Genomic DNA, 26,158 nt, shown 5'->3' on the forward strand with positions numbered 1-26,158 from the left:
AATTAATATAAGAAGCATTACTGAGTGTGCCAATTTTTAAAAGAAATTCAAATAATGCTTAACAGTAGCATATAAATGCACTATTTTAATTATCCTCTTTAAACCTATGTATCTACATAACTGCAAATTTGTTGATAAGATTGTATTACTTCAGATTTTTATTTACATTAGCTTCCTTGACTTCAAGATAATTAGCACTTAAGCCATTGACTATTTTGCACTATAGTGTTAATATTTACTATGCATACACATTTATATTTAAAGATAAAATAACATGCTAGTCAAACACTAGCAATCTGTAAGAACTTTCACAAATTAGACTTTTTTTATTTATTTATTTTTTTTATTTGTTAAGAGCAATTTGATACCTGTTTGGGTTTAGGAGATATAAATAATGCACTAATACCCCTCGTGGGGTAGACATCCTGATTCCTTTGGAAAGTTAATTATGCCTCACAATGCACTATGACAGCACAGATTGTGAAAAAAAGTAGCCCTGCCATTTGTTTTCATTAACTTAGAATGCAACACCTGAAAAAAACTGCCAAGTTTGAGAGTCTGCAGATAATTTGTCATTGACTCATCTGCACTGTTTGTCTTGTTTGTCTTTTCGGCTTTTCCCGATTAGGGGTCGCCACAGCGGAACTTCGGTCCACTAATGATTGGCAGTAGATTTTTATGGTACCGAGTTGCCAGCTCGACGCCCGACCTTCAACTAAGGCATGCCCATTCACGCATGTCTTTCGGAATGCCACTCGACCGTGGGGACGACATGCAGACTCGACACAGAAGGCACTCCCCTCACTCCAGCCGAGAATCGAACGGGAGAATCTCTTGCTGTGAGGCAACAACGCTACTGCTGCACCACCGCGGAGCTATTGACTCATCTGCACTGAGTTTTACAAATGCTGTTTCCTACACACTTTCTGAAAGAAGCTTGCAAATGTGTTAACAAATTACTGAGATAAAAAAAGACTTTTTAGAAAAATCACTTTTGAAAGTTTCATTTCCTGGCAAAGTTACTCTTCCCATCTCCCCTTCGCCAATGAGCTAGAGTCTCACATTTCTAGCTTGGATAGATTCAACTAATTAGTCAGCTTTGCATGACAATAGACATCAAACAAATCACAGCCTGGTGTGCCACTAAAACTGTTCTCTCATATGTGTCTTCACTTCTTAATAGCACCCCCCAGGAATTATTTCTTAAAAAAGTACACACATCAATCCAAAGTTTGGGCCAATCTAGCCATTTCTTAAAATGTGCACAGTAAACAATTTAAATTGTATTCTGGCTGCTCATGTGGTTATCTTTGCATAGTTATTCTGTTATAGCATAACCTGAACTATGGTATTTAATGCCAAGCTTTACATACCAATGAAACAGTTCTCGGTTTCTTCTTAGCAATGACCTTCCAAGCCTCTGATGTGACCCAGTACTTTCTGTTACTATGGCTTTATGTAGCTTGTCTTAGATGTATACTTGTAGCATATCTCTCATCCTCTCAGCAACAGACTCATGGAAAAATCAGATTCTTGTGAAAATAGCAATAATACTGATTTAGTAAGCTCACAAAACAAGACAACATGAATTAACATTTATTTTCTGAAGGAAAAAAGAAGTCTTTAATTGCAATGAATGTCATTATTTGTTCATGAGATTCCAACACCTTTTTCAAAAAGCATTATGGATTGTAGTATTTCAGAGCAAAAGTATAAACCAAAATTAGGGACTCCTGTGGATTATGCTGATAAGCGATCCGACACTCCTCATCTGTTCTCCATTGGAACTACCCCAAATCAGACAGGTATGTACATACTTGATACACATGGATAGAAACAGTACCAGCACATGTAGCATTGATACCATACTCCAAACAGGGCACTCAAACAATTTTACTTTTAATCTCTCTAATTTGACAATACATAACATTCACACCACAGTTACAAAGGCACACCTCCATCCCCCAGAAACACACAGCAACTCACACCTACAAAACATACCAGTCAACGATGAGACTTTTCCCACCTGTCTGTAAAACACTGCTGTAATGGCTTTGGCAAATGAAATTGTGATTGCCCCTGTGCTTGGGTTGTGACTGAAAATGGTCCTTGGACCACTTCACCTACCAGGTGAATCTTCTTCTTCTTTCAGCTTTTCCTGGTTAGGGGTCGCCACAGCGGATCACCTGTCTGCTCATGATTGGCAGTAGAGTTTTACAGTGTCGAGTTGCCAACCCGGCGTCCAACCTTCCACAGAAGGCACACACACACAGTCACACCTAGGGCCAATTTAGAGTTTCCAATCTACCTACAGCATGTCTTTGGGAGGAAACCAGAGCACCCGGAGAAAACCCACGCGACCACAGGGAGGACATGCAGAATCCACACAGAAGGCACCCCAGCCAAGGATCGAACCGGAGAACCTCTTGCTGTGAGGCGGCAACGCTAACCGCTGCACCACCGTGGCCGCCCTTCACCTACCAGGTGAATAATTGTAAAAAATAAGTAATTCATAATAATTGTAAAAAATAAATAAAATGTCAGGGTTGCATCAGCTATCATAGGTACAAGGGTTACCACCAGTCCCACTTTGCGAGGGACAGTCCCTCTTTAGGCAGTTGTGTCCTGCAAAGAAATCGAAAAAATGACAAATGTCCTGTGATTTAAGGACAAACATATTTCCTATATTTGATGTAATAGTTGCATAAAACAGTTATTCTGTATCTGAAACACCTAAATGTGATAAAAACCAGAATAAGCAACTACAATGCTACAAGAATAAGCTTTTATGTAGGCCAAAAAGTGAAGTTCTGTCCTTTGTATTGGCCGTGGGTATGTTTTGCTCTGCAAAATCTGACATTTGTACCAAAGATGTCCCACTTTCTGCATTTGAAAAGGTGGCTACCCTAATAGGTACCGATTAATGTGGATACTTTGCTGAATTCAAATGAAGATGCTATTTTCAAATATTGCATATCTTATTTATTTGTCTATAGGTGTTGCACTGACTTAACCCTCATTATATATTTATTAAATTTGTTAATCAGTAGAACTGACATCCATGTGAACGAATTTCAGGTTCAGCCTGGAAAAGATAATGAAGTACAAACAGCAACCATAAAGGTGTACGTCACGCATTATTAGAAATACATTAACAAAGCAGAGAAAGTGAGCGAGGTGAGCCCAAGCAAACTTATTAGTTATGAGAACCATGAAGTAAATCATAATGCAGTACAATAAAGCAAAATATTATTAATAGTAATAAAATATTAGGAGTATTGCAAATATATACAGGTAACTTCGTTCTGAGTACAATGAGAGTAGAGGCAAAATTATTCTTTTAATACATTCTGAAAACATATGTACATAGGATAAGAATATGCAAGTATGTATTCAATGAGGTTAACAATAGTTACTTAGAAGGAAATAGCTAAAATAAAGTAGTACAGCTATTTACAAAAATGTTGCAGGTGCACATACTGCATTTGTTTAGCTTGCTTTTCAAGTTGCAATCAGCACGCAAAAGCCGACCACTTTCAATGCAGATATTCAAACGTAGCTCCCAGCCTGTTACATCATGAACTAGGCATAAAGCCAAAACAATCAGTGATGAAGCTATGTATCAGAGGCGCTCTAAATACTTGTCAGTTATAGTATTTAGATTTGACGGACTAATATGGTTTGCATTAACTTTAATTTTCTAAAGTAGAAAAAAACATCCTTGAAAGCAGTAAAATACTAGGATTATAGTAAATATGTACAAGTAACTTAGTTTTGAGTGCAACGAGAAGAGACAAAAACACTTGCTTTTATAATTCGGATAACATATGAACATAATATGATAAGAATATGCATATTAATTAATGCCTTTTTTCTGAAAAAAAAAGGTTGCTGCAAATCATCACTGGTTTGTCACAAAATCAGATACGGTAAGAGTACGCAGAGGAAAAAAATCCGAGACAAATTTTCCGTATTTCAGTAGTGTGTATCTCAGTATTAATAGAATAACTATCAAGTACTTAATCTTAGAAAAACGTGTTGTTTTCTACTTTTACTTTAAATATTTAGGCATTGATAACCCTTCTTGTACCAGATGGTCCCATCGTGCGTAGGTTTACAAATCATGGAAGTTAGGAACATATACACATAGAAACGTGAGGGGAAAGATAACTTAAGCAGAAAGTTAAATAAATAAAATACTTATTTGGACAAGCGACTGCCAGATTGACAATAATCATTTCCCCGTGATAGTATTCTTCCCATTGTGCAATTACGTATTTTTGACAAGGCTTTTGTCAGGATCAACAATGCGGCTAATCATCTGTTGTCATTTGTTTTACTACGCAAACCGTGGAGACTTGACTCTCAAATTACAAGATTTTTCCATGAAATACGTCTCTCCAGTAGCAATATGTTTTTGTGACAAAAAAGGAGGACAATTACACTTACAGACGTCTATTGGTAATTTCCAATTCTTCAATAAACATTTTGTTGCTGCAAGTCTCATTATTCTGTCAACATTACGTGTGTCTTTCTAAAAACTTAAAACGTGCCCCGTGTATTCTTGTTCTTAAGTTTTGAGTGCAGAAATTGACACTTGGAGAAACCCAACGAGTGTTGCATGGGTACTCACTTGGTCAGCATAACTCTCATCCTCTTAGCACTCTGGACAAAGCCAAAAATAATGGGCGGTAAAGCCCAAAAAATGTGTTCAATTTTTAAATATTGCTCTTATAAACGTAGAAAGTTGCTAGAATGAAAGGTACTGTGTTATCATGCATTTTCCGAAGGATATGAAGTCTGAAACTCAAAGCCTGTCATTATTTAGTGAGTTCAGTCCTCACTGGTTTGGCACAAAAATCCAGAAAAAATGAAAAATCATAAATTTTATGAGGCAAAAATCTGGACAGTTGAGAGGAATGTGCCAGCCACTGAAATTTTATTTTTCTTTCAAGTACTTTACCTCTAACTGTCCAGATTTTCGCAAAATGTCCAGATTTTTTGCCTCATATTTTTGGTCTTTTCCTCAGAAAAAGTGCGTGTGTTTTTTTTTTTTTTTTTGACAAACCACTGAGAGGATCTAAGGATTAAGTCACTAAATTAATGACATGCATTTCAGTTTAGACTTCACGTCTTTCAGAAAATGCATGCTAACCCAAATCCTATTATTCTAGCAACTTTCTAAGTTTATAAGAGCAATACTTAAAATCTATCCCTATTTGGGGGCCTTTGTATCCCCCCCCCATGTCAATTTTTGTCCAGATTCATTGCGTTGAGAGGTTGAAAGGTATGGCTACATCATTCTCTCAAACGTGCTTAGCAACTCTCCGCGTTACCCTATCCTAAATCCAACCAGCATTTTGTACTTGCTGTCTTCCCTTCATTCATCATGCAGTCTTTCAAAGAAAGAAGGATGAGAGAACGAGCGAGCGCGAGTGAGCGCCATGATGCGCGCCCGTTCAGGTAATCCATCCCGTGTTTGCACGAGGATCTGAGCCAGCGCACACGCTTTTATAAACACCAATTCCGGAGAAGCCATCCCAGGTTTTCCAGAGTCCACCGCCGTTCTCCTTTGTGAAAGCTGCAGTCCAAATTCGTCTCACACGAACTGAGGATGGCTGGTGCTGTAGTGTGTTGTTGCTGAACTGCTGAAGCTTTCCTTGCCTTTTTTCACTTTTTCTTTTGGATATTTTGTTTCTGTCATAACCGAAACTGCGGTCCTTTCTCACCGAAGCTGTAGGATAGTAACACCCCATGGAAATCGTAAAACTTAAAAGATACTAAATTTATGAGCAAGAAAGTTTCTTAAGTTACTGTACAAAGTTTTAAGGGAAGCGCTGAGAGGGGCTCCACACTGTGGTTCTGTATAACTGAAGACATCATGGCGAGGGGGGCCCTGGAGGGATCTAGGAGTACCTCCTCGAGTATGTCTTTTAGGTGTGGATATTTTGCAGCGGACATTAAGTCGGATGGACTCAACAGTCCGTGCAACTATGCATTTATAGTGCTTGTCTTTTGCTGTGGATTATGCTTGTGTGCTGCGGATTCTGAGTTTTCAGTATTGGAAGAAGCTCAAGTTTTAGCCTCCCAGATGAAGAAACTGGCTGCAGAGGAGTTGGGAGTGTACACAATGCAGGTAGCATGAAAGTTAAATGTTTTCTTTTTATTGGCTTGCGTTTGTTTGTTGTACCGTTCTGTGCAATAGCTTGAGGGATCAGAGCCATGTAAAGTTTGTTGGTAGGTTTCCGGGGTGATTCCGGTGCATTCGTGGAGATGCGCAGTGAAACATAGAATCCAATGTACCCCAGATATGTATTTTAAACTTGAGAAGCCCGTGCTCCCCCACAGCAGCCATTCGATCATGTCTCGTCTAAGCCCCCTTTCAAGAAAAAAAAAATGTTTTGTACTTTAATTTCACTTAAACTCGATGCACAGTGTATTCCTGCATTTGGGACAAAGAAATCCAAAAATCATCTGCAGCTGTAACAAATATTTGTATGCCAAATGAGCCTTTCCACTGAGATGTAAGAAACATTTTAAATTTAACCATGTTTCTTTGTTATAGAGGATTTAACGTATTATTTGCCATCTGATCGGGTCGCAAAAGTCTTTCATCTCATTATCAAGTACATTTTTAAACACTTCGGTGTGTTTACGTAAGTTTGGAGTAGATACATTAATTGCAGTTTGCCGTTTCTTGGTTTGGGGGCATTTCTATAAGAATGCAGTATGAGATGTTAATAATTGACAGGGGTTTCCAAGCATCACTATAGGTTCTTTAAGAATTTCTGCTTTTGTAATATCGTTTTTCAAACTGAGAATGGCAAATCTCACCTCGAGCAGAGTTACTGCAGAAAGTTGCTGCTGCTAAGTGTGGTCTGCATTACTTGTTCCAGTCGTTCATTCATTCCTTGAGATTTGCTTAACCTTTACCCAGTCTAAGCAATTGAAATGTGATACTCATGCCTGCAACGCATAAGCTAGTGCCTGAAAGAGTGGAGCTTACTGGGGCTGTGGATGCAGAGTGTGTATATGTTTTTCACTGCATGGCCATGTATGAAACAGTACTACTGAACCATAGGACCCCCTTGATTAGCATGATATTATTTACAGGTATATTTCTGATCTTTTACGGGAGCCTGCTTCTGCACATCGCACTGCGATAGCCCTTGTAATTCTGGGCTAGATCCAATTAAAGTGACGTTTATGGGACTATAAAAGCTTTTCACGGTTAGTGTAGATATATTAGAAACACTTCATAATTTAAGTGTAAGTTGAGGCTCATGATCTTTCAAATCTCCAGTGGCTACATAGGGCAGCATTTGGGAGGAGGGTGGTGGTGGGTCCAAATGGTCCTCTCACCCAGGAAGCAGAGCTTTCTGCCCCTTAAAAGACCTTTGTATCTGTGGTCCTTGTGCTTTTACCCCTACCATAGTTTTTGCTTTAAAAGAAATTGAACAGTCAGGAGAAAACATAATCTGCTTAGTGGTGCATTTTGAGTTGTCCAGTTAGTGAGTTTTGATTTGTCCTTTGTCTGCTACTGTTCTTATTTCTGTTACATGTGTCTGCACCTCTTGTGTAGTAATATGCCCACTTCAACAATTTTTGCATTACACTCTTTTTTCCCATTAGCCACTAATAGTCTGGTCCTGCACATCGGTGATAGGGGCCTTATGTTTGCACTACATGTGAATAACCGTGGTTTAATTTTTATTCAAGATGGTTCATTATTTAGTTATCAAGATTATTGCTGTTAAAACTTTGTATGGCATACATGAACAGCAATTAAAATTGTAAAACGTCCTCTTGTTTGTCACTTCTGATAGAATTTGTTAAAAAATACGCAGACCATTTGCTTGGAAAATGGCTGGCAAATGCTTAACAGTTAAATGAGTTAAAATGCAGTTTTAAGAGTTGATAGTTTGATTAAGGCATTTTACTTGGAAAATGTTTCTGCTTTGGGTCTTGGAATCAACTAGCACTTGATGAATTAATGGTTTTGTTTTTGCATTGTACAGAATACATTTTAGAAGATATGATTTATGTAGGACTTGTTAACCTAGCTATTTAAGAGGACAACATTCTTGTAATCATGACTAGTTTGTCATTTTAGAATGTATTTGTCAGTTCTACACAGAAGACATTATTTCATATACAAACTAGAATGCTTGACTAGTTCTCGCACAGATTTTGAAATTGCTTGTCTTTAAAGCTTTTGTGATTGCTTTGGACTTCCTGGCCATCTGTCTTGCATATCACGGAGACAGAGGTTTTATAAGGCACCCTGCAGACAATTTTATTGATATGCTACTGCAAATAATGTTGCTGTCAAGTGGAGTATTGGAGTTAAGGTAGATAAATGTTGCAAGGTGTCTTTCCCCGTATTTTATTTTTATTTATTTTTACATGTGTTATCTGGGTAAGTGTACTGGTTAAAAGACATTTGTCAGGCATGGCCAAGGCCACATGACACAAACGGTCAGAAGCAGTTTAGAACAAACAATGCTAAAATACAACAGCACTTTGTGTTATGTACATCACAATATATATGTTAAGATCTACAATACATTTAGTTATGTATGCCTATGTATGTGTCTGCATCTGTGTGTGTGTGTTTTTTATATATATATATATATATATATATATATATATATATATATATATATATATATATAGATAGCATACCTCTCAACTGTACAGATTTTACCAGAATGCCCAGATTTTTCTCTCATATTTTTGGTCCATTTTGCATAAAATTCTGGTTTTGTGGCAAATAGTGGTAAATCTTTAAAGACTGAAGTTAGAAAATAATGACAGACATTTGAATTTCAGACTTCATATACTTTAGAAAATTAATACTAATGCAAAACCTGTTATTCTGTCAACTTTCTAAGTTTGTAAGAGCAATATTTAAAAGTTGTCCGTATTTTTGGACCTGTGTCCCACTTTTATTTATGGCTTTGTACGGATTTCTTGCTCTAAGAGGTTGAGAGGTGTGGTATGTTGTAATTATACAGAAATGTGATAGTTTTGGTTCATATACACAGTGCATCTGTTCTAAAACATGCTTAGTATTTAGTTGGAAGTAGTGATATTTTATAAAATTCAGAAAAGTAACGAGAACAAGATGGGGATGAGTTTTCAGATGTGTGTGAAGTATAGAAGAGTGAAGTAGTAGTGAAGGTGACTATATAAGATGAGTGAGGGGAGAGAGGATATTGAACGTAAATGTGGAGATTTAATTTTTTGTGAATCCCACATTTTATATATTTGAGTATTAATAGAACATCCCCTGTGTGCAAGTATTTATGTTTATTTGCACACACACACACACACACACACACACACACACACACACACACACACACACACACACACACACACACACAATTTCTTAAAGGTTTGTCAAGTAGTACAAAGCACTGTTGTATTTCCTGCTTTCGCTGTTGTACTTTTGGGTGTCTGTCCATGGTCACAAGGAAAAAATGTGCTTAGTAAATATAATACAGTAATAGCTGTGGAGCAATAAAAGGTGTGCAAACTGTTGCATATGTCAGAGGTCTGCTTTCAAATGTGTTTTTTTGCATTCGTAATGTGTTGTTTGTTGTAGTCTTGTAACTGTTTTTTATGGGAGTTTTAACTTTTTCTTCATACATGGTGTAAAAATGGAAGGGTTGAGGATTTCACAGTTCAGTGCCTTTTTCATTTCTTTTGTAGGCCATTTGGTTCAAGGATAGCTTGACCATTTAGGAACTGTGTTTATTCCCTGAGCTTTAAAAGGTTTTTCTCACCCAAGTGAAAATGTGACACTTAATTAAATGGCTGTTTATTTTTCTGAATGTTAAAGTGAAAGTGAGAATTCAGCAGTTTATTCAGAAGGATTATGTGGTCCATTCTTTTGTGTCACAGTATGGCATCTTTTATAGTATGTTGTTGACATCCATTGTAATAGCAGGTAGAATGCAGTATATTTCATTTTGTATTTTTGTAGTTTTCTGGAAGTGCCACTTTCTCACTGAGAGGACCATCATTTGCCACTTACAAAAGGGTAATCCTCTTGCCACCAGACAAATATGTTTGATATGTAAAAATGACCGCGTCTGTCATGCATCTCTCTGCCTTACAGGGCTGCTAAGGAAAATATGTAATTTCCTACCATGTCTGTCTGTGCCACACACATTCTAACAATTTGATTTATGTATTTCCAGTAGGCAGAATGATAAGGCAATAAGTTAAGGCAGACGGTAGCGTTAACTTAGTTTAACTGCTCAGAAATACTTTACATATTTTGTTTGGAGTAGTCTTTGGGAACATACTTCACAATTGTCCCCAATTTTGCTTCATATGTTTGACTGTAAACTTCAGTGATTTACCAATTGGTAATGACAGACATTATATTTCTTATTGTTCAGAACATGCATGTTAGTGCACGTCCTCTTGTTGTATTAACTTTAAGTGACTTAGAGTAATAATTTTTAAACTGTCCATGATTTCATGCTTCCCCACATTATTTTTGGCTTTGTTCCATCTTCTTGAGCAAAGAAGGTAAGAGGTACGCTTAAGATGCATGACTTTGTGGTCTGTCTGCTAGTATAAGGTGCAGTCTGAGTATGTGTATAATTGTACTTCTGTAATATTCTAAGGCTCACCTATGAAAGAGATATTTTTGAATACACACTTCTGCAGGTGGCATATCTTACCTGTTTTTGTATGTGCAACAGAGTGACTTCTTTCAATCTGCTCTGTAGCTTTTAGTCAGTAGTGTGAGTAGGCTGTGTGACCAGAGGCAGAAGTGTTTGGTTTTGGATCTGGTGGCTACTGCTGAAGCGAAGATATTGATGAAATCTACTTGAAACTGATCTAAATGGTCGTCTGACCCGTTTTCATTATGAGCCCATCCCATTAAGGAGATCAAGCAGAGAACAGTAAAGAAACAACAGCACAATAAAAACAATGATAAATATATAAACAGCAGCTGAGTAATACAATAACATAAAATTAAATAGTTGTATAATAGGCCGTAATGTTTATTAATTCAAACCATTTGCTTAGTAACCAGTTGTGTAATGAGATTTGTAAAGCTAAAATGATGCGTGTGACTTGCTAGACCCCCATTGCTCCTCAAACCATTCTTTCTCTTTGAGTAGATAATCTAGCTTTAAAGCCTTCCACTGTTTTTTTGACTCTGAGTTAGCTGGTATTTGATTCCAACATGCTTTCTTGATCTTGGAGACTGCCTTTTCACCAATTGCTAACACAAGTGAGAGTCTGTTCAAAGAGTATATTATCTTCTCTAAGGGAATATACATACTCTCGGAAGGATAGTTTGATAGTAAAGGTGAACAGTGCTACAGCTTGTGTTATTCTGAGTGTAAGGGTAGCCAAAAGGGGTTTTGCTCTAGCTGCCACTGGAAACCAGTGACGTGAGCATCTTGTAGAATTAAGCAGTACTGTGTATGTGGGTCAGACAAGAAGACAAAGCTACAGATGCTGTCAACAGCAGTTTGAGGAAGATAGGAAGTGGTGATGGAGTGCAGGGCAGTTAGTGGATGCCATAAGCTAGGATAGATAATAGTATGTGTCTTGCAAGATAGCATCTTTCAACTTCTGGAGAGAATAGGTATGAAACCTCTATAACCAAGTTTTAGGTGGGCTGAGGTCTTTTGTATTATTGTTTCATTGTGTATTTTAAAGGTTAAAGTGGATTCCAAAATTAGGCTCTAGTGTCTTTGTTGAGCTACTTGAGATATATTTTTCGGGAGTCTTTGAGGAACATTGATGTGGTTTCAGCAAGTCTTTGTGAGGTTGTAAATGTTTGGAGGTCCTGTTTAAACCAGTAAAGTCAGCTTGAAGTTTTTCATATTGCTTGCTGATGGAGTTGTGAGTTTAGCAAAATGATCGCTGCATACAAAGTAAGGCTTACAGAGGGAATAAGTTGTTTTATATCATTTAAAAATAAAGAAAAAAGTACTAGACTTAAGAATGACCTCCATGGAACACCACGGTAGAGGGTACCAGAATCCAGAAAGGAGGAGTCTGGAACTACTAATGTAGCTGTTTATCCGTGATGGTGTTCCTCCACCAAAGTTTAACTTTTCAGTGTCTGATAGCAAGCTGTGGTTGCTTATATATTCAAATATCTGTATGCAGACAGTTTTTTTGAATGTTTTAGTGATAGGATGTGGATCAACTATGGGCCTGAAGTCTTGTAGGGCTGATGGTGATGAGTCCTTAGTGGAATGATAACTGTTTGCTTGAAGGATATAGAAATAGTTGTTAAGGAGAGGGCATGGCTGCTGGTGGATCTGCTTTTAAAGTGCTAAATGTTGATTCATTGTTTTGCACTTATAATGCCATGTGGTGCCGCAGATTATTTTCTGTATTATATTTCCTGCAGTTTTTTAATGAATTCCTGCATAAACTGCCTTTTTTTCCTACATTGACATCACTGGAGCTTTCATTGGCCATTGAGCATTACCCCTTGTGATACTGACATAGTGTTTGTGTTTTTCCACAATGTGCATGCACTTGTGTATCCATTCAAGTCTATGGATGTATCTCCTACGGTGGTGATGTTACAGAGGGATTGAGTATGTTGATGTGGGTGAATGGTCAATAAACACTTTGTGAAGTTTTTTGTTAAGAAACATCTTGCATAAAACATGAATGATAGAAAATGCACGATGGTGTTTAAATATTTATACCCAACATGAAAGACGAGGGATGGGCACCTTTATGCTGTCAAACGTCTGCATATTGGAGGGAATAGTTTTTTTTTCTGATGTGAACTGCTCAGAGCATGATCAGGATTTCTGTTCTCTCCTTCTGTGAGTATGTGTATATTTGGCCACGCACCAACACATAGTCAAGGAACCACTTCTTCAGAAGAAAGCAATAAATGTGTGATACAGGGTCCAATGGTTCCTTGACCCTGTGAATATTTCTGTTTTAATTTTTATAAGCACTGGTTACAAATCTCTAAATTTGTTTCCTTAGCTTCTAAGGTAGATCTGCCAATGAAATGAGCATTAGTTTTATTGTATCTAAAAGGAGTGTGGCATGAAATACTCCCTAGGTGCCACTAACTGGATCCTGCTGTCCATTTCTTTTTTTTTTTTGCTTTGAAAGCAGGTAGCTCTCTGAATTTAATAGTTTGTGAACTTGTTATTTTTTGGACTTCAAGTGTTCATATTTTCACATGAAGCTATCAGTGTTACACGTAAAACAGATTGTTACTAGTGTAGAATTTCTTTGCAGAACCAGGCTCTAGCAGCTGTAAAAAAATCCTTTTCCAGGACTAGGCTAGAAGCTTTCAAAGTGATATCACATCCCCAAGTATAATTCCTTGTTCTTATTGTATAACTTGTAGCTTTTATACTCTTTGAGAGGCCTTAGCAGCAGCACTATTGTATGGGGGGGGGGGGGGTGGCATATTTAAACTTCTTGAAATGGGTGTTACCTGTTGGTTCCCATTTTCATTAATGTTTGTGGTTAAGTGTAGGTCAAGGATTATGTCTACATCAATAGGAAATTTTGTGAGGACAACGACCAGAACTCCACTGTTCTGCACACAAAATACAGGGAATTGTATTATGTTGTGTTTTGTATAGTAGTACTGGTTGATGACATCACTGAGGGACTTGTATTATGTTGTGTGTTGTATAGTAGTACTGGTTGATGACATCACTGGAACCATTCAAAATTGTAACTGTTTTATAACTGTTAATGTTTGAAAATTATCATTTAGCATCCACATGTTGATCTAATACTTCATTTGTAACGTTCTTATTACTCATACTATTGGAGTGAGCTAATATCCTTTGTCTGTAAGCCACTTTACCAGAGTCCATTCATAGATTTTAGAACACAAACTAGTTTGAGCTTGCTTAACATAGGTTCATAGGTGATTACTAGGCTAATGGCACAAGAGCCTTTACAAGCCTGGCCATTTATACCCCAAGGTATGACTATTATATCTTATTGTGGAGGGCATTACTGATCTAAACCCCATGAGAATTAGACCTAGGTCAAGTACCACATTTGTGCAGTAAACTATGTGGTGGACACTTCTGTTTGCATGCTGTGTTTCACTTTGACTACTTTACTTTAAAGCATGTCTGCACTGAATGTTTTAGTGTGTAGAAAATTTCAATTTAAATTTGTCAGTTCTCTGTTGTAATTGCTAGACCCATAACTGCAAGACCCACAATGCATGAAAAGTTAACCGTGAATCAAATAAATAACAGTGAGGTCAACTTGCTGTACTCCTATTAAAACATTGCTTATAACTGTTGCAACTCCGCAGTCTGATAGGACTGCACCCCAGCATCCTTCTTGTTTTATGTCCAGCTACAATGCAGGGTATTCCCTGAAGCACTGCAGTCTCAAACTGCAGGTATTGGTGAAGACTGGTTGGGGGACATGTGATTCTGAATGAAGATAAACAGTTTGATATGGCAAGTTGAAGATTATAGTGACATTTATCCTGGAGATGTACAGGAACAGATTAATGGATTTGATAGGTGAAGTTTTAGCTGCATTTTAAATAAGTATACATTCTGAATGGATTTCAGTGGTGGTGGGATGTGGTTCCATAGCGTAGCTATGCTATTTGAATATAGATAGTCCTCCATAATATTAGTTGATTTGGTTGCAATAAGTGATTTCTCTTTGGAGAGTAAAATTCTGTCAGGGGATTAGTGTTATATTAACTTAAGTGCTGGGAAATTTTCTGGCTTACAGAGAAATCTTGTGTGCAGTAGTTTAACTGAGAAAGAACTACGTGATGTGGTAGTTCTTACCAGTTTAAATCTCAGAGTGCTAGGCAGTGGTGTGTTTTTATTTTCCTGCAAAATTGAGGAATGATCTAATAAAAGTGACAGATTTGGACATGTGTGAGACTTTAATATTGGGGCAGCGTAGACGAGAGATGGCAGAATGTAGAGGCCACTGTATGACTTCTGGCTACGTCAGTGTCGCAGGTTTTTATGCAGTGTAATGTAGCTAGATTTTTTTAAACCACTTGTGATACGTGGTTGAACTTCAACTAGTCATCTGTGATGACACCCAATAATTTTGTGTGGTTTGCTTGTTCTGTCATGGTAGTGTTGGCAGAGATGATAGGGAATAATATCGTGGGAGAGATGTATTTTGAGTAAAGAGCAGAAATTAAATTTTTTTCTTCAGGGTAATTTTTTGTTTTTGCCTCCATGCCTGCCAACCATCAAACTACCCCTTTTCTTACAATCTATTGCAAAAGTGAGTAAATGTGGCAAAATAGAAGTTATTGCTGGAAATACCCGTATATGGGGCCTACTTTACCTTGGAGTTCAGCACTAAAGTAGGTTTTGAACTCTGTAATTGATTTGTGCACATTCAGCATTCTTTTACTTAGATGTTTATCTGCTTGTACAGAAATGCTTGTTTTGTGACAGGAAAGATTGACTGTACCATTCCATCTTCCTACACATTGTCATAATTTCTTTGAATTAATCGAAAATAGCATGTGTTTTCTTATTTAGATACTTGTGATTTATGTTTGGCGTGATAAGATGAAGTCAGTATATGTTGTTGGAAATAATGGTAGATACCTTTATTGACTTTTTTCTGAAGCTTTTCACCTGATGGGTGGAAACTCTGGAGTCCTACTGATCTTAATTATGGCTAGGATTGTGTATTGTTTTGTGGACTATGGCTTCTATCCCTTGGTTTCAAGAAGATGGCTGAAGGAGTTAAGACTTTATGAGATTGTAATGCAAGATGTGGAAGAGGTAAAAGCACCTTCATGTACATTATATAGTTGGTTCAGATGCTACAATGAGAAGAGAGGTAATGCACTAAATTGCTGCAGAAGAATACATATTTAAAATCTTGAAGTAGTTTTAGAGAGACCTAAACCATCCCGGAAGAAGTTGTGATGGTCTTGTAGCTTCTAGTTGCTGTCTCCGTAGGGTATATTAACTTATCAAGAACAGAAGTAGAAGTGTTTGGAACCAGTTTCATGTTGCCTTGACCACTGGGAGATGACCTGTTCTTGGACAGTTATATTGTGGAACAATATTTAAATTTCTCCTTTGAAAATTCAAGTATGTAGTCTCTGTGGTTTAGACTGCTGAAAGGCCTTTGTTTCAGATTTTTTAAACCTGTCCTGCTGTCATTCTGTGTCTGATACCCCACATTTTCCATCCTTTGCCTCTGCCACAGACAGCACATTAATTAGCAGCAGTACCAAGGTAATGTGTAGGTAGACTATTGCTTATTATATTTCACTATTTCTTAGGGCTTCTTTGATGTTCTAGAAAAGGTTGTCTTTCTTCATCACTTAGAACATATCTCCCCATTGGGTTTGCTATCCTTAGCTCACATGTAGGTTATGAAATTTTCAAGGCAAAAATATGTCATTTTCAGTGGGACAGATCACACAGTGCACCTACCGTTACAGTATTGTTAATTTTGAAGGGCTTTCAGATAAGTAGATTAACCAGTTTTATTGAAGGAGTTTAAGACATCTGCGATTAGTTATGCTTTTTGGGACTAGGGCATAGTTTTAATTATTTCCTTTATCTCTTTTTAATAAACTAGCACCAGTAGTCTTTATTATTATTTCCTTGGTATTTAATTTTTAATAAATTTAGTATGGGGAAGTTCAACTTTTCTGTGTAAATAACATGCAATAACCTGCTGCCAACCAGGACTAGCATCTTGCAAGAAACTCTTGCTGTTCCCAGAGATGTGGAAGGAATATATAAGTGGCTTGTGGTGTTTAAATGTTGAAAGGCCAAGTTAATTTAGTCAGGGTCCATGGTTTTAAAGAAAAAAAGGTAGTTTCCATGGACTAGCTGATTTTCATTTAGAGAGCGGCTTCCCTCTTGAGAAGGTTACTTTTTTGAGGACTAGGAAACTTTTCTTGACATGTATTGTGTTTTTTATTTATTTTTTTTGTTTTGTCAGGCCATATTGGTATGTTGATTAACCAGATTAATAAAAAGTGGGAAGTCACTTCAGAATTAGAAAACTTGAGTGCTCACATAGGGTAGTCCTCTTTTTTTTGTCTACTGTGTGACCTCAAGCAAGTCACTTGACCAGATATTGCCCCCAGGTTGTCCCTGAAAAGGGACTGTGTCTCTAGTAGGCCTGCCTGATTAACCACTGAAAGTTATTATTATTTGTCTTAGAAAATGGGGGTCTTTTGTTAGGAAGTGTTTTCTTCTGTAAATAGTTGTATTATACTGCTCATACCATACGCTTTTTAGTGTACATCTTGCATATTATGTAACTGCTTCTTGCGTTTCGTGCATTTACATTTAAAACTTGCAGCTTGTAAGCATGCTGTTGACAGCATTTGGCTGTGCTCTTCTGGACTGTATCAAGACTTTGTTGCCAGTATTTAACTCGTGCCACATTTTGAGTCACACCGCAGCATACTATCTGGTTATTAAACAGACAAAGTTTTTGTAGATCCTTGGTCGAATCCTTTTTCTGATACAGATACAGCTTCTCTTGCTAGTTGCTCACTGATGGTTGCTTTTTTTTGCGCTTACAGAAGGAGGCAGGCATGGTTGATCCTGTTTTTTGTTAGTTGCAGTTACCCTAATGTCAGTTTGTAGACACCTTTTGTAATTGTTCTTGTGTATACACATGTGGATATGGATTAGGAGAGCAAGACTAACAGGTACAGGATCTGTGCATCAGAAGTTGAAAATAAGTGTCATAGTTTCCCCTGTACTTTGTTTTGCCAGTTGGCCAATGTATTATGAGAATGGACAGCAGGACCAGGTCATCTTCTTAGTTAATTAACACAAAATAAATAAAACTTGTTTCCCCCATTAGATTTATTTATAGCAATGTTTTTTATGTATCACTAGGGACCAAGAGCAGGAATACAGAAATCAACTGGTGTCATTTGTCTGCCTTGAGGTATTATTTTTAAAAATGGTTAATATAGTGTTTCTAATAATGTGATTATAAGTAATTGGCTAATTTAAAGTAAGCAGTAGGTTTTAAATATCAATTAATTGTTTTTTATCATGAAATGATTTTAAGTTTTCTCTTTTGAAAGGCAGGCCTAGATTCATTTAGATTTATAATAAATTGCGCTTAACAGCATGAATTTATTGGTTTATGTGCTCCTTTCACTTGGTTCACAATCTTGCAGTAAACTGACACGGTGGTGTTTGCTCGGATTATAATTGTCTTTCGTTTACAGCTAATTTATTTGAAGTTGTGGATTTTAAAAGGAACAGGCAGATTACTTTCTTTTATGTAAGTAGCACTGTTAACTATATTTTCTTACTCTAATTAGTGTAGTATTGTCTTATTTGTTTTACTTGATCGTGCTGATACTTTTATAGTCATAACTGTCTTTGTAAGAAATGCTGTGAGATACAGTAGCGCAGTGTTTTTTCATCTGATTTCAGTTGGGCTTTTATTTTTACATCAGAAGCTTAAGGGGAAAAATTGTATGGTTCGACTGAAGCAGAAAGACTATGGATATTGTCAAGCATCAGACAAAAAAAGCTGATTTTTAAAATAAGGGTTTTGAGTTACTACATCAAAGTACTGAGACATCATTAGCGATGTAGGTTTTGTTGCATTAGCAAGGACTGACATTTCACTTCAGACATAGAGGTTGCATCTGTGATGCTTGCTGGATGGATAGATAATTAGCTGTCCTATTTTCTACCAATTAATGTGCATCTCCTGGTGTATTAATGTGCATCTCCTGGTGTTGAAGACCCCAGTGTAATCAAGCATCAGGACAGAAATGTTGTATGCAGTATACATTTAAAGTGAGTGTGTATGCATGCAAGTCATTAAAAATGTAACAGCTGGATCTGAGTTTCTTCTTTTTTAAAAAAAATCAGTTTCACAGAATGGTGAATCACTTATGTGCATTGTTGGTGCTAAAAACAGAATTGGGCATAAAGACATCAGAAGATTCGTAGGTTTCCAATAAGCTAGCAGTGGCATGCAGTGGTGTTTTTAGAAGCGGCTTAAGTCCGAGTTTTCACTCGCAGGACCCAGAAGCAGAGCTGGCTAAGAGAAGGTTTGCAACTGCATACATCAGTCCTTAAGGACTGATGCTTGGATTTTGTTGCCTAATGTTCCCTTATAGGCTAGGGAAAATGCCTTCCACATAGAAATTGTGATCATGTGAGATTATAGTGCCACATGTGAAAGACTTGGTGTTCCTTTGGCTAATCCCTTGTGTTGAAATAGTATTCAAAGTGGCGCTTGATAAAACAGTAGTTGTTAGGAAGAGCGTCCCCTGTGTGTCAGGGAGATGCCCTATACTCATTGCTGCCACTCCTGGAGAGTGTTTTATTTTGGGTAACCAAGTGTACCATGTTCAGCTTTCTTAAACTTGGCTGTTGCCAATTGCAGGATACCTTATGTAACCTTTTAGAGACGTTGTTTGCAACCCCTTCACCAATAATCTGCTGAAAATGTTTCATCTGAGCAGTGAGTTATAAAAAGGTAGTCAAAAAAATGTGTGTTTATCCATGTTGTTGGATCTTATGTTTTTTTTTTTTTTTTATTCCCAAACCACATACGAGTGAACAAAGTTTTTATCAAAAAAAAACATAAAAATGCGTAAGCACTTTCACAGTGTTCAGCAATACTGATTCTTCAGAAGTTTTTAACAAATCTAGAATACCTACTTCATATAAAGGTGTCCAATAACAAGCAGACCAATCACATTGCTACCTTAATTACCATGTTCCATATCTAGCAATGCTCACATTTATTTAAAGCAACAATTAACTACTTTTAAAAACACAGTGAATCTGAATACACCTATACAATACTTTTATAAAAAAATAGAAAATTAAAAAAAATTATAAATTAGTAAATATTAAAAGTTGAACCGTAAATTTCTACAAGCATATAAAAAGTTATAATACATGTGCATAATATTTTATCGCTTACATAAATTCTTTCCTTTGAGTATAGATTTCAGCGGGACCTTGTCATTTAACCCCTTGCCAACGTTTGCCCTCATTCTAATAATCCATCTTGTTTCAGAGGTTTCAGTGAAATTTTCAGTATCACCACCTTGTTCTTTATTTCTGACCATCTCCACTACCAGAAATGTAAAATTATGGGTTGGACAATTTTTGCACACTGTTCTTGACCAACGCATTCATCGTATGGTCATTTCTAATGTTGCATAGATATTCTCTGATTCGATCTCTGAATCTCCTACTGGTCTTCCCTATATATAGAATGAAAGGCATGTAGTACAGTAAGCCAGGTAAACGTCATCGTTAGTGTTGCAATATGCTAAAAGCTGAAAATAAAAGTGCCTACCTGTATCTGGGTATATAAACATCCCTGACGAGTCTATATATGTACAAAGGTTGCACATAGTGAAGGGAAGTTACCATACTTGTTTGTTTGTGGCTTTTCTTTTTGTTTCGGATAACACAATAATCTCAAGTGATTTTTTTTTTTTTTTTTTTTTTTTTTTTTATTCTTGTATAGAAAGCTTGGTGTCTCCCCTACCAACTGTTTAATCTGGACATCACTTGTTAGAATGGGCCAATATTTTCTCATCACACTTGTGACTAACATTACTAGAATAATAAACGGGTACACAAACCACTTTCTTAGTATTATTTTGCTTAACATTGTATGAATATTCAGACTTTTAAGATGGCTGCATACTGAGTAACAGCTTGTTTCTAGCTATCCCAGTGTGAAAACAGAAACTAAGCAGAGAAGGCCAGTAGACTTGTGTTTATGGGTAAATTTCAGTAACTGGCTAGTAAGTACACTGCCTGGATGCCAGGAATAAAGAAATACAGAAGACCTGGAAAAAAAATCTGCTAAAAAAAGTGAGGAAGAAACACTGACTGAGGAAAGTTCTGCAGCTGTTTTTGCAGGAAAAAGCAATGCAACCTTCAGACATGATTTCCATTAACCTACAGGAAGATATAAGACAACTGCATACAGACGTAGTTAAAATATTTAAAACACTGATTGGAGTATATAAACACAAATAATAAAAGGCTCAAAAAGTCGAAGAAGCTTTAAACAGATATTCAGTTGAGATGATAAAGCTGCAGACATCAGAGGTTGAAATGAAGAAAAGTCTGGCTGATTATGAGACTGCTCAGGAAGAGATGATTAAAAAAATAATAGAATTAGAGGGCAGAGCATGTAGGGAAAACCTGAGATTTTCAGCTGTACCAGAGAAGCTGGAAAGGACAGACTGCATTAATTTTATGACTGCATAAATAAGCAACTGGACTGGTATTCCACAGCAGGAGTTGTTAGTTGAAAGGGCACATCGTGTGTATGCTGAAAACTTAGCTATAAGAAAGCAACCTAGACCTTTAAAAATATGTAATCCTACCAGCAGAAGGAGCTGAATCTGACAAAAATGGGACAAAATACTAAAAGTGAGAGAATGCAGAGTGTTTTCAAGAATGATTACTCATTATACACCAGGCAAAAGAGAAGAGAATGTTGTGACACAGGTGTGAGATTCAAACTGCTGTATCTAGCTGTCTTTAAGTTACTGTTCCCTAGAGGGACAAAATAATTTTTTGACGAAGTGCATGCTAAGGAGGAAATACAAATGTCTGTCCAACAAAAAGTGAGCTGTGACACAGAAGGAGATTCTTGTTCCTCTGGTAAGAAAAAACAGAGAGAGACTATACCTGTGAAACCTTTTCCAGTATTTCAAAGGAAAATGCTGGGGAGAAGGAAGGGAGCATGAGAGTTGACTGGAAGAATTGAGAGTACGTTGGAAATGAAGCAGATCCAGAATTTGGGCGATGGAGAAGAACAGTAATAAAATCAGTAACTTAATGTGGGATTACAATGCAATAATTATATTTGTGAAATATGACATAATAAGAAATTCTGGAAATATTGGACTTTTTCAAAATTTATTGGATTTGTGGAGGACGTCATTAATGTTCAGAAAAATGCTTTGGGAGAGCTACCTGTATTTGTGGTGCATGGTTTAATTTGCATGCTATTTTTAAGTGTAATGGGGGTTGTACACAGGTGGTGTTTTTCTTTTTCTCCCCTCTTCTCTCTTCTTGTACAGTTTTTAGAAATATAAGCAATGCAATGAAAAAAGAGCCTGGTTAAAAAGGCATGACAAAGTTAAAATTAATGTGCTTTTTTCATTTTTGCATGGGGAAATGACTAGCTTAAGGACCTTAGATTAGTTTTAAGACACAGCAAGTAAATGAAAAAGAATATTATGATGCATTTTTTCTAGCAAATGCATGTATACTAAGTAGCAATTCTGCAGCTGGTCTTCATGTCTCCATGTAGACAATCTGGGAGACAGTCTGGTGGAAGGGGATTGGTTGAGGGGAAAAAAAGACAGAGAAATTGGCTAGGACATAATGTTCTTCAGGGGCTTTCCTAGCTGTGAGAACTTTAAAGATAATACAAAACCAATTAGACTTTAATACGTTTTCTCAGTTTTTTTTAATGCAATGGGGATAGCAATATAAACAGGTGCTTTTGTTTTTTTTTTCTTTTTCTCCCTTCTTCTCTCTTTTTCTTTGTTCAGTTTTAAGAAATGTAGGCACTGCAATAAAAAAAGAGGGGAGGAGGTAGAGGAAGGGTCTCGTTAAGAGTGTGCTTTTTCCCATGCTTACGTAGGGAAATCATTGCGTTAAGACCCTAGGCATTATCCAGTCACAAGTTTATTACAAAGCATGTAAATGAAAAAGAATATTGAATATTATAAGTTTTTTTTTTTCTGGTAAACAAGGTACCCTTAGCAGTTTTGTGTCTAGTTTGCATGTCACTAGAAGAAATTTTGATAAAGAGAAAATGGTTTGGAGAAAGTGTTTTCTGAAAGCATTCTAGTGTTTTCTCAGCTAGTAAAGATATAAAGATAGACAAAAATCAAATATCACTTACTAATAGCACAGGCTGTACTATGTGTCTTAACATGACTAGCCTTTTTGGTTAACTCTAGCCTGTGTGGCCATCAACTTACAACTTTTGTTCTTATTAGGAAGCAAAACCTTCAATATTTGAAGATGTACATAGTTTTGTGTGTTATTAAGTTATGTTTGTTCTGCTAGAGGACTTTCAAAAAAAACCCAAAAAATTATGTAAGATGTGGCATAGCCACAAATGGATATGACAAGAAACAACTGTATAAAAGACCAACCTGCTGAACAGTATATGCAGTTAACGTGAAAGTTGGAACTAGACATTTAACAAAAAAGCAGTTGTACATAAAAGTTGATAATAGTAACTGTATAAGAAAATGATGCTTTCTGTAATATATTTCAATCTAAATGGCCTTACAGATAAATTTAAAAAAGAAAGAGTTGTGTTGTTGTTTGTCTTTCGGCTTTTCCCGGTAAGGGGTTGCCACAACGGAACTCCGGTCCACTAAGGATTGGCAGCAGATTTTTACGAAATGGCGAGGTGCCAGCTCGACGCCCAACCTTCAACGAAGGCATGCCCATTCACGCACGCATGTCTTTCGAGCACTACCCAACTGCGGGGAGGACATGCAGACTCCACACAGAAAGAAAGAGTAGTGAACTATATTAAAAAAACGTAGAATGCAAATAGCTACACTACAGGAGACACAACTGGAAAGAACAGAACATGTGATAGTTAGTTAATCAGTGGAATATATGGGGCAAAGGAAAAGAGTACTTACATTAATTGCAAGAGAAGCTCCAATAGTGATAGAGGAAGAAAAGATCATAATGGAAGATGCATAGTACTAAAGGGCTTCTGGCTAGGGAGAAGGATTGTACTGGCATGCATTTACATCCCACCTAAAACTGCTGTAATGGAGCTTAAGAAAATTTTCGGAGAAATAATTGGCTTTCAGCAAGGAATATTACTTTTATAGATGGAGACTGGAATTTGTTTTGCAACAATGAAGATGTGTCTGGGAGGCCTAGAAGGGAAAATATAACAAAGGAGGGTAGATTTATGAAGAAGTTTATGAAAATATTTGGCATGGAAGATATGAATTCAGTACTAGGAGTTTAGAGTGAATTTGCATATTATTCATTGAGATACAAAATCTGGGCTAGGCTAGATAGATTTTTATATCTCACAGGAACATGTGCATTTAATTGAAGGTCTTGAAATGCACCCAATAACTGTTTCAGATCATGCACCAGTAATAACTAAAATAAAAATGCAAGGTAATGAAATAAAAATGAGACATTAGTGCTTTCCCACCTATTGGTTGAAAAGAGAGGATTTTAAGGAATGGGTTTTGGAATTAATTCAGGAGCTACTAGAGAAGATAGAATTTTCTTCTGAAAACATAGCTAAGGAATTGGATAAAATTAAAGTGGAATTTAAAACTAGGGAAGAAATAAATAAAGATAGATGTGGTTAAAAAGCAACAAGAATTATTTAGAGGGATTGATAAATGTTAAAAGAGTATTGCAAAATAGGGGGAATCTCTCCGAACAAGAAAAGGAGCAACGTCAGAATGCTAAATAAAAAATAAAGGATTACCTCGATCATATGCACAAGTTTAGAAAGATTGCTGTTAAGCAAGTGTTTTTTGATAATTCTAGAACACAAAACTCAGGCAACAGAAAGTGGAAAGGGCTGTCACCAAACTTTGGGAGCCTATAACAAGGAAGATAAGATATCCTGTAGAAGTATTAGAAGTATTTTGGAAATTTTATGAAAGTTTGTATAAAGCAGAGAAATATAGAAATCAAGAAAAGGTTCAAATGCAAATCTTCATGGAATAATTTAAATATGCCAGGGTTAGAGGTAGATGAGGCTCAGTTACTAACAGGAAGGGGTGAGATGAAAATGGCTATGTATAACCAATCTACATGAAAGTCCCCAGGAATAGATGGCATTCCTGTGGAAGTTTGTAAGTTAGGAGGGAAAAACTGATAAAGGTCTGGAAGGTTTTGTTTAACAGTATTTTAAGAGGAGGAAAAGTACCAGCATCCAGGAAGAAGGTGGTGGTAACGGTAATACCTAAAGAGAGTAAAGATCCATCAGATACAGCTTCATACAGGCCCATTTCAATATTAAATCATGATTATAAAGTTTTTATAGCTATAATGACTAAAAGAGTGACAAAAGTGATACCAAGACTGATAGATATGATCAGTATAGTTTTGTGGAGGGGAGGCAAATGTTTGACAATATTAACAGAACATTGATGATCAAGTGGGAAGCAGAATATAAGAAAACATTATTGATGGGTCTTGATGCAGAGAAAGCATATGACATGAGTAGACTGGGACTTCAAGAGCAGGGCAATGGAAGCATTTGCTTTCCCCTGATACAATTATAAGGTCGATTTAGAAGTATATATGAGGGATCGGAGGCGAAAATTAAAGTGGGCAGGGTCCTCTCTGATAACTTCTGCTTGAGTAAAGGAACCAGGCAGGATTGTCTGCTTTCCCCTTTGTTGTTTGCATTATATTTAGAACCATTTGGCAAAGCAAATCAGGGACTCAGAAATTCAAGGATATAATTGGTGTGGTAGTCAGGAAAAGCTGGCTCTATTTGCAGATGATATTATTTTATACATTACAAAACCAAAACCAGAAAGGGACATTACAGTGTTGTGGAACATTTTAAGACAGTTTCAAATCTTCTCGAGATACAAAATTAATGAAGCTAAAACAAAGGCAATAGCAGTAAATTATGTACCAACACACAGATTGGTCCAACAATATCCATATTTATGTGGACACAATAAAAATGAAGTATTTAGGAGTATGGATTAGAAATGATTCTGTTGTGGCATCTAAGGATATGTGGGAAAAGACTAAACAGAAGATAATACAAAAACTGAGAAACTGGAAGCTTTGTTATATGGTTATGGTTACTAAGATACAAGCAATTAAATGTTTTAGTCCCTTTAGTCTTGTACAGAAGTCAGGCATATTTTTATCAACCAGAGGAGAAGATGTGGATAGCAATTAAAAAAGAGTTGAAGGGTCTTATCTGGGAAGGAAAGACCACAAGGGTCAAATGGGATAAGATGATTCTTTCAACAGAACAAGGCAGACTAGGATTACCCAATTTGATGGATATTTTAGAGGAACACAGTTAAGACTCTTGTATATAGCACAAGCAGAAAACTATAATTCAAAGTGGAAAGGAATGATCATGATGATGTTACAGGGAGGAAGCTCAGGAAATAAGGATAGATTGAGATATTAGA

At 36.7% G+C, this 26,158-nt stretch overlaps 1 protein-coding gene across 1 annotated transcript in view; it reads left to right on the forward strand.

Moving 5' to 3' along the window:
- The first annotated feature begins 5,592 nt into the window (after positions 1-5,592).
- The window catches only part of CACHD1 (cache domain containing 1), a 1,377,863-nt gene continuing 1,357,297 nt past the window's right edge, over positions 5,593-26,158 (forward strand). The window contains exon 1 of the mRNA XM_044085560.1: positions 5,593-6,136. Within this exon, the coding sequence (XP_043941495.1) occupies positions 5,882-6,136 (255 nt within the window). The 5' untranslated portion in view covers positions 5,593-5,881. The remainder of the gene's footprint in view (positions 6,137-26,158) is intronic.

The sequence above is a fragment of the Protopterus annectens genome, chromosome 10.part0, assembly GCF_019279795.1.
Source record: "Protopterus annectens isolate FY-2018-M chromosome 10.part0, PAN1.0, whole genome shotgun sequence".
Classification (NCBI taxonomy): domain Eukaryota; kingdom Metazoa; phylum Chordata; order Ceratodontiformes; family Protopteridae; genus Protopterus; species Protopterus annectens.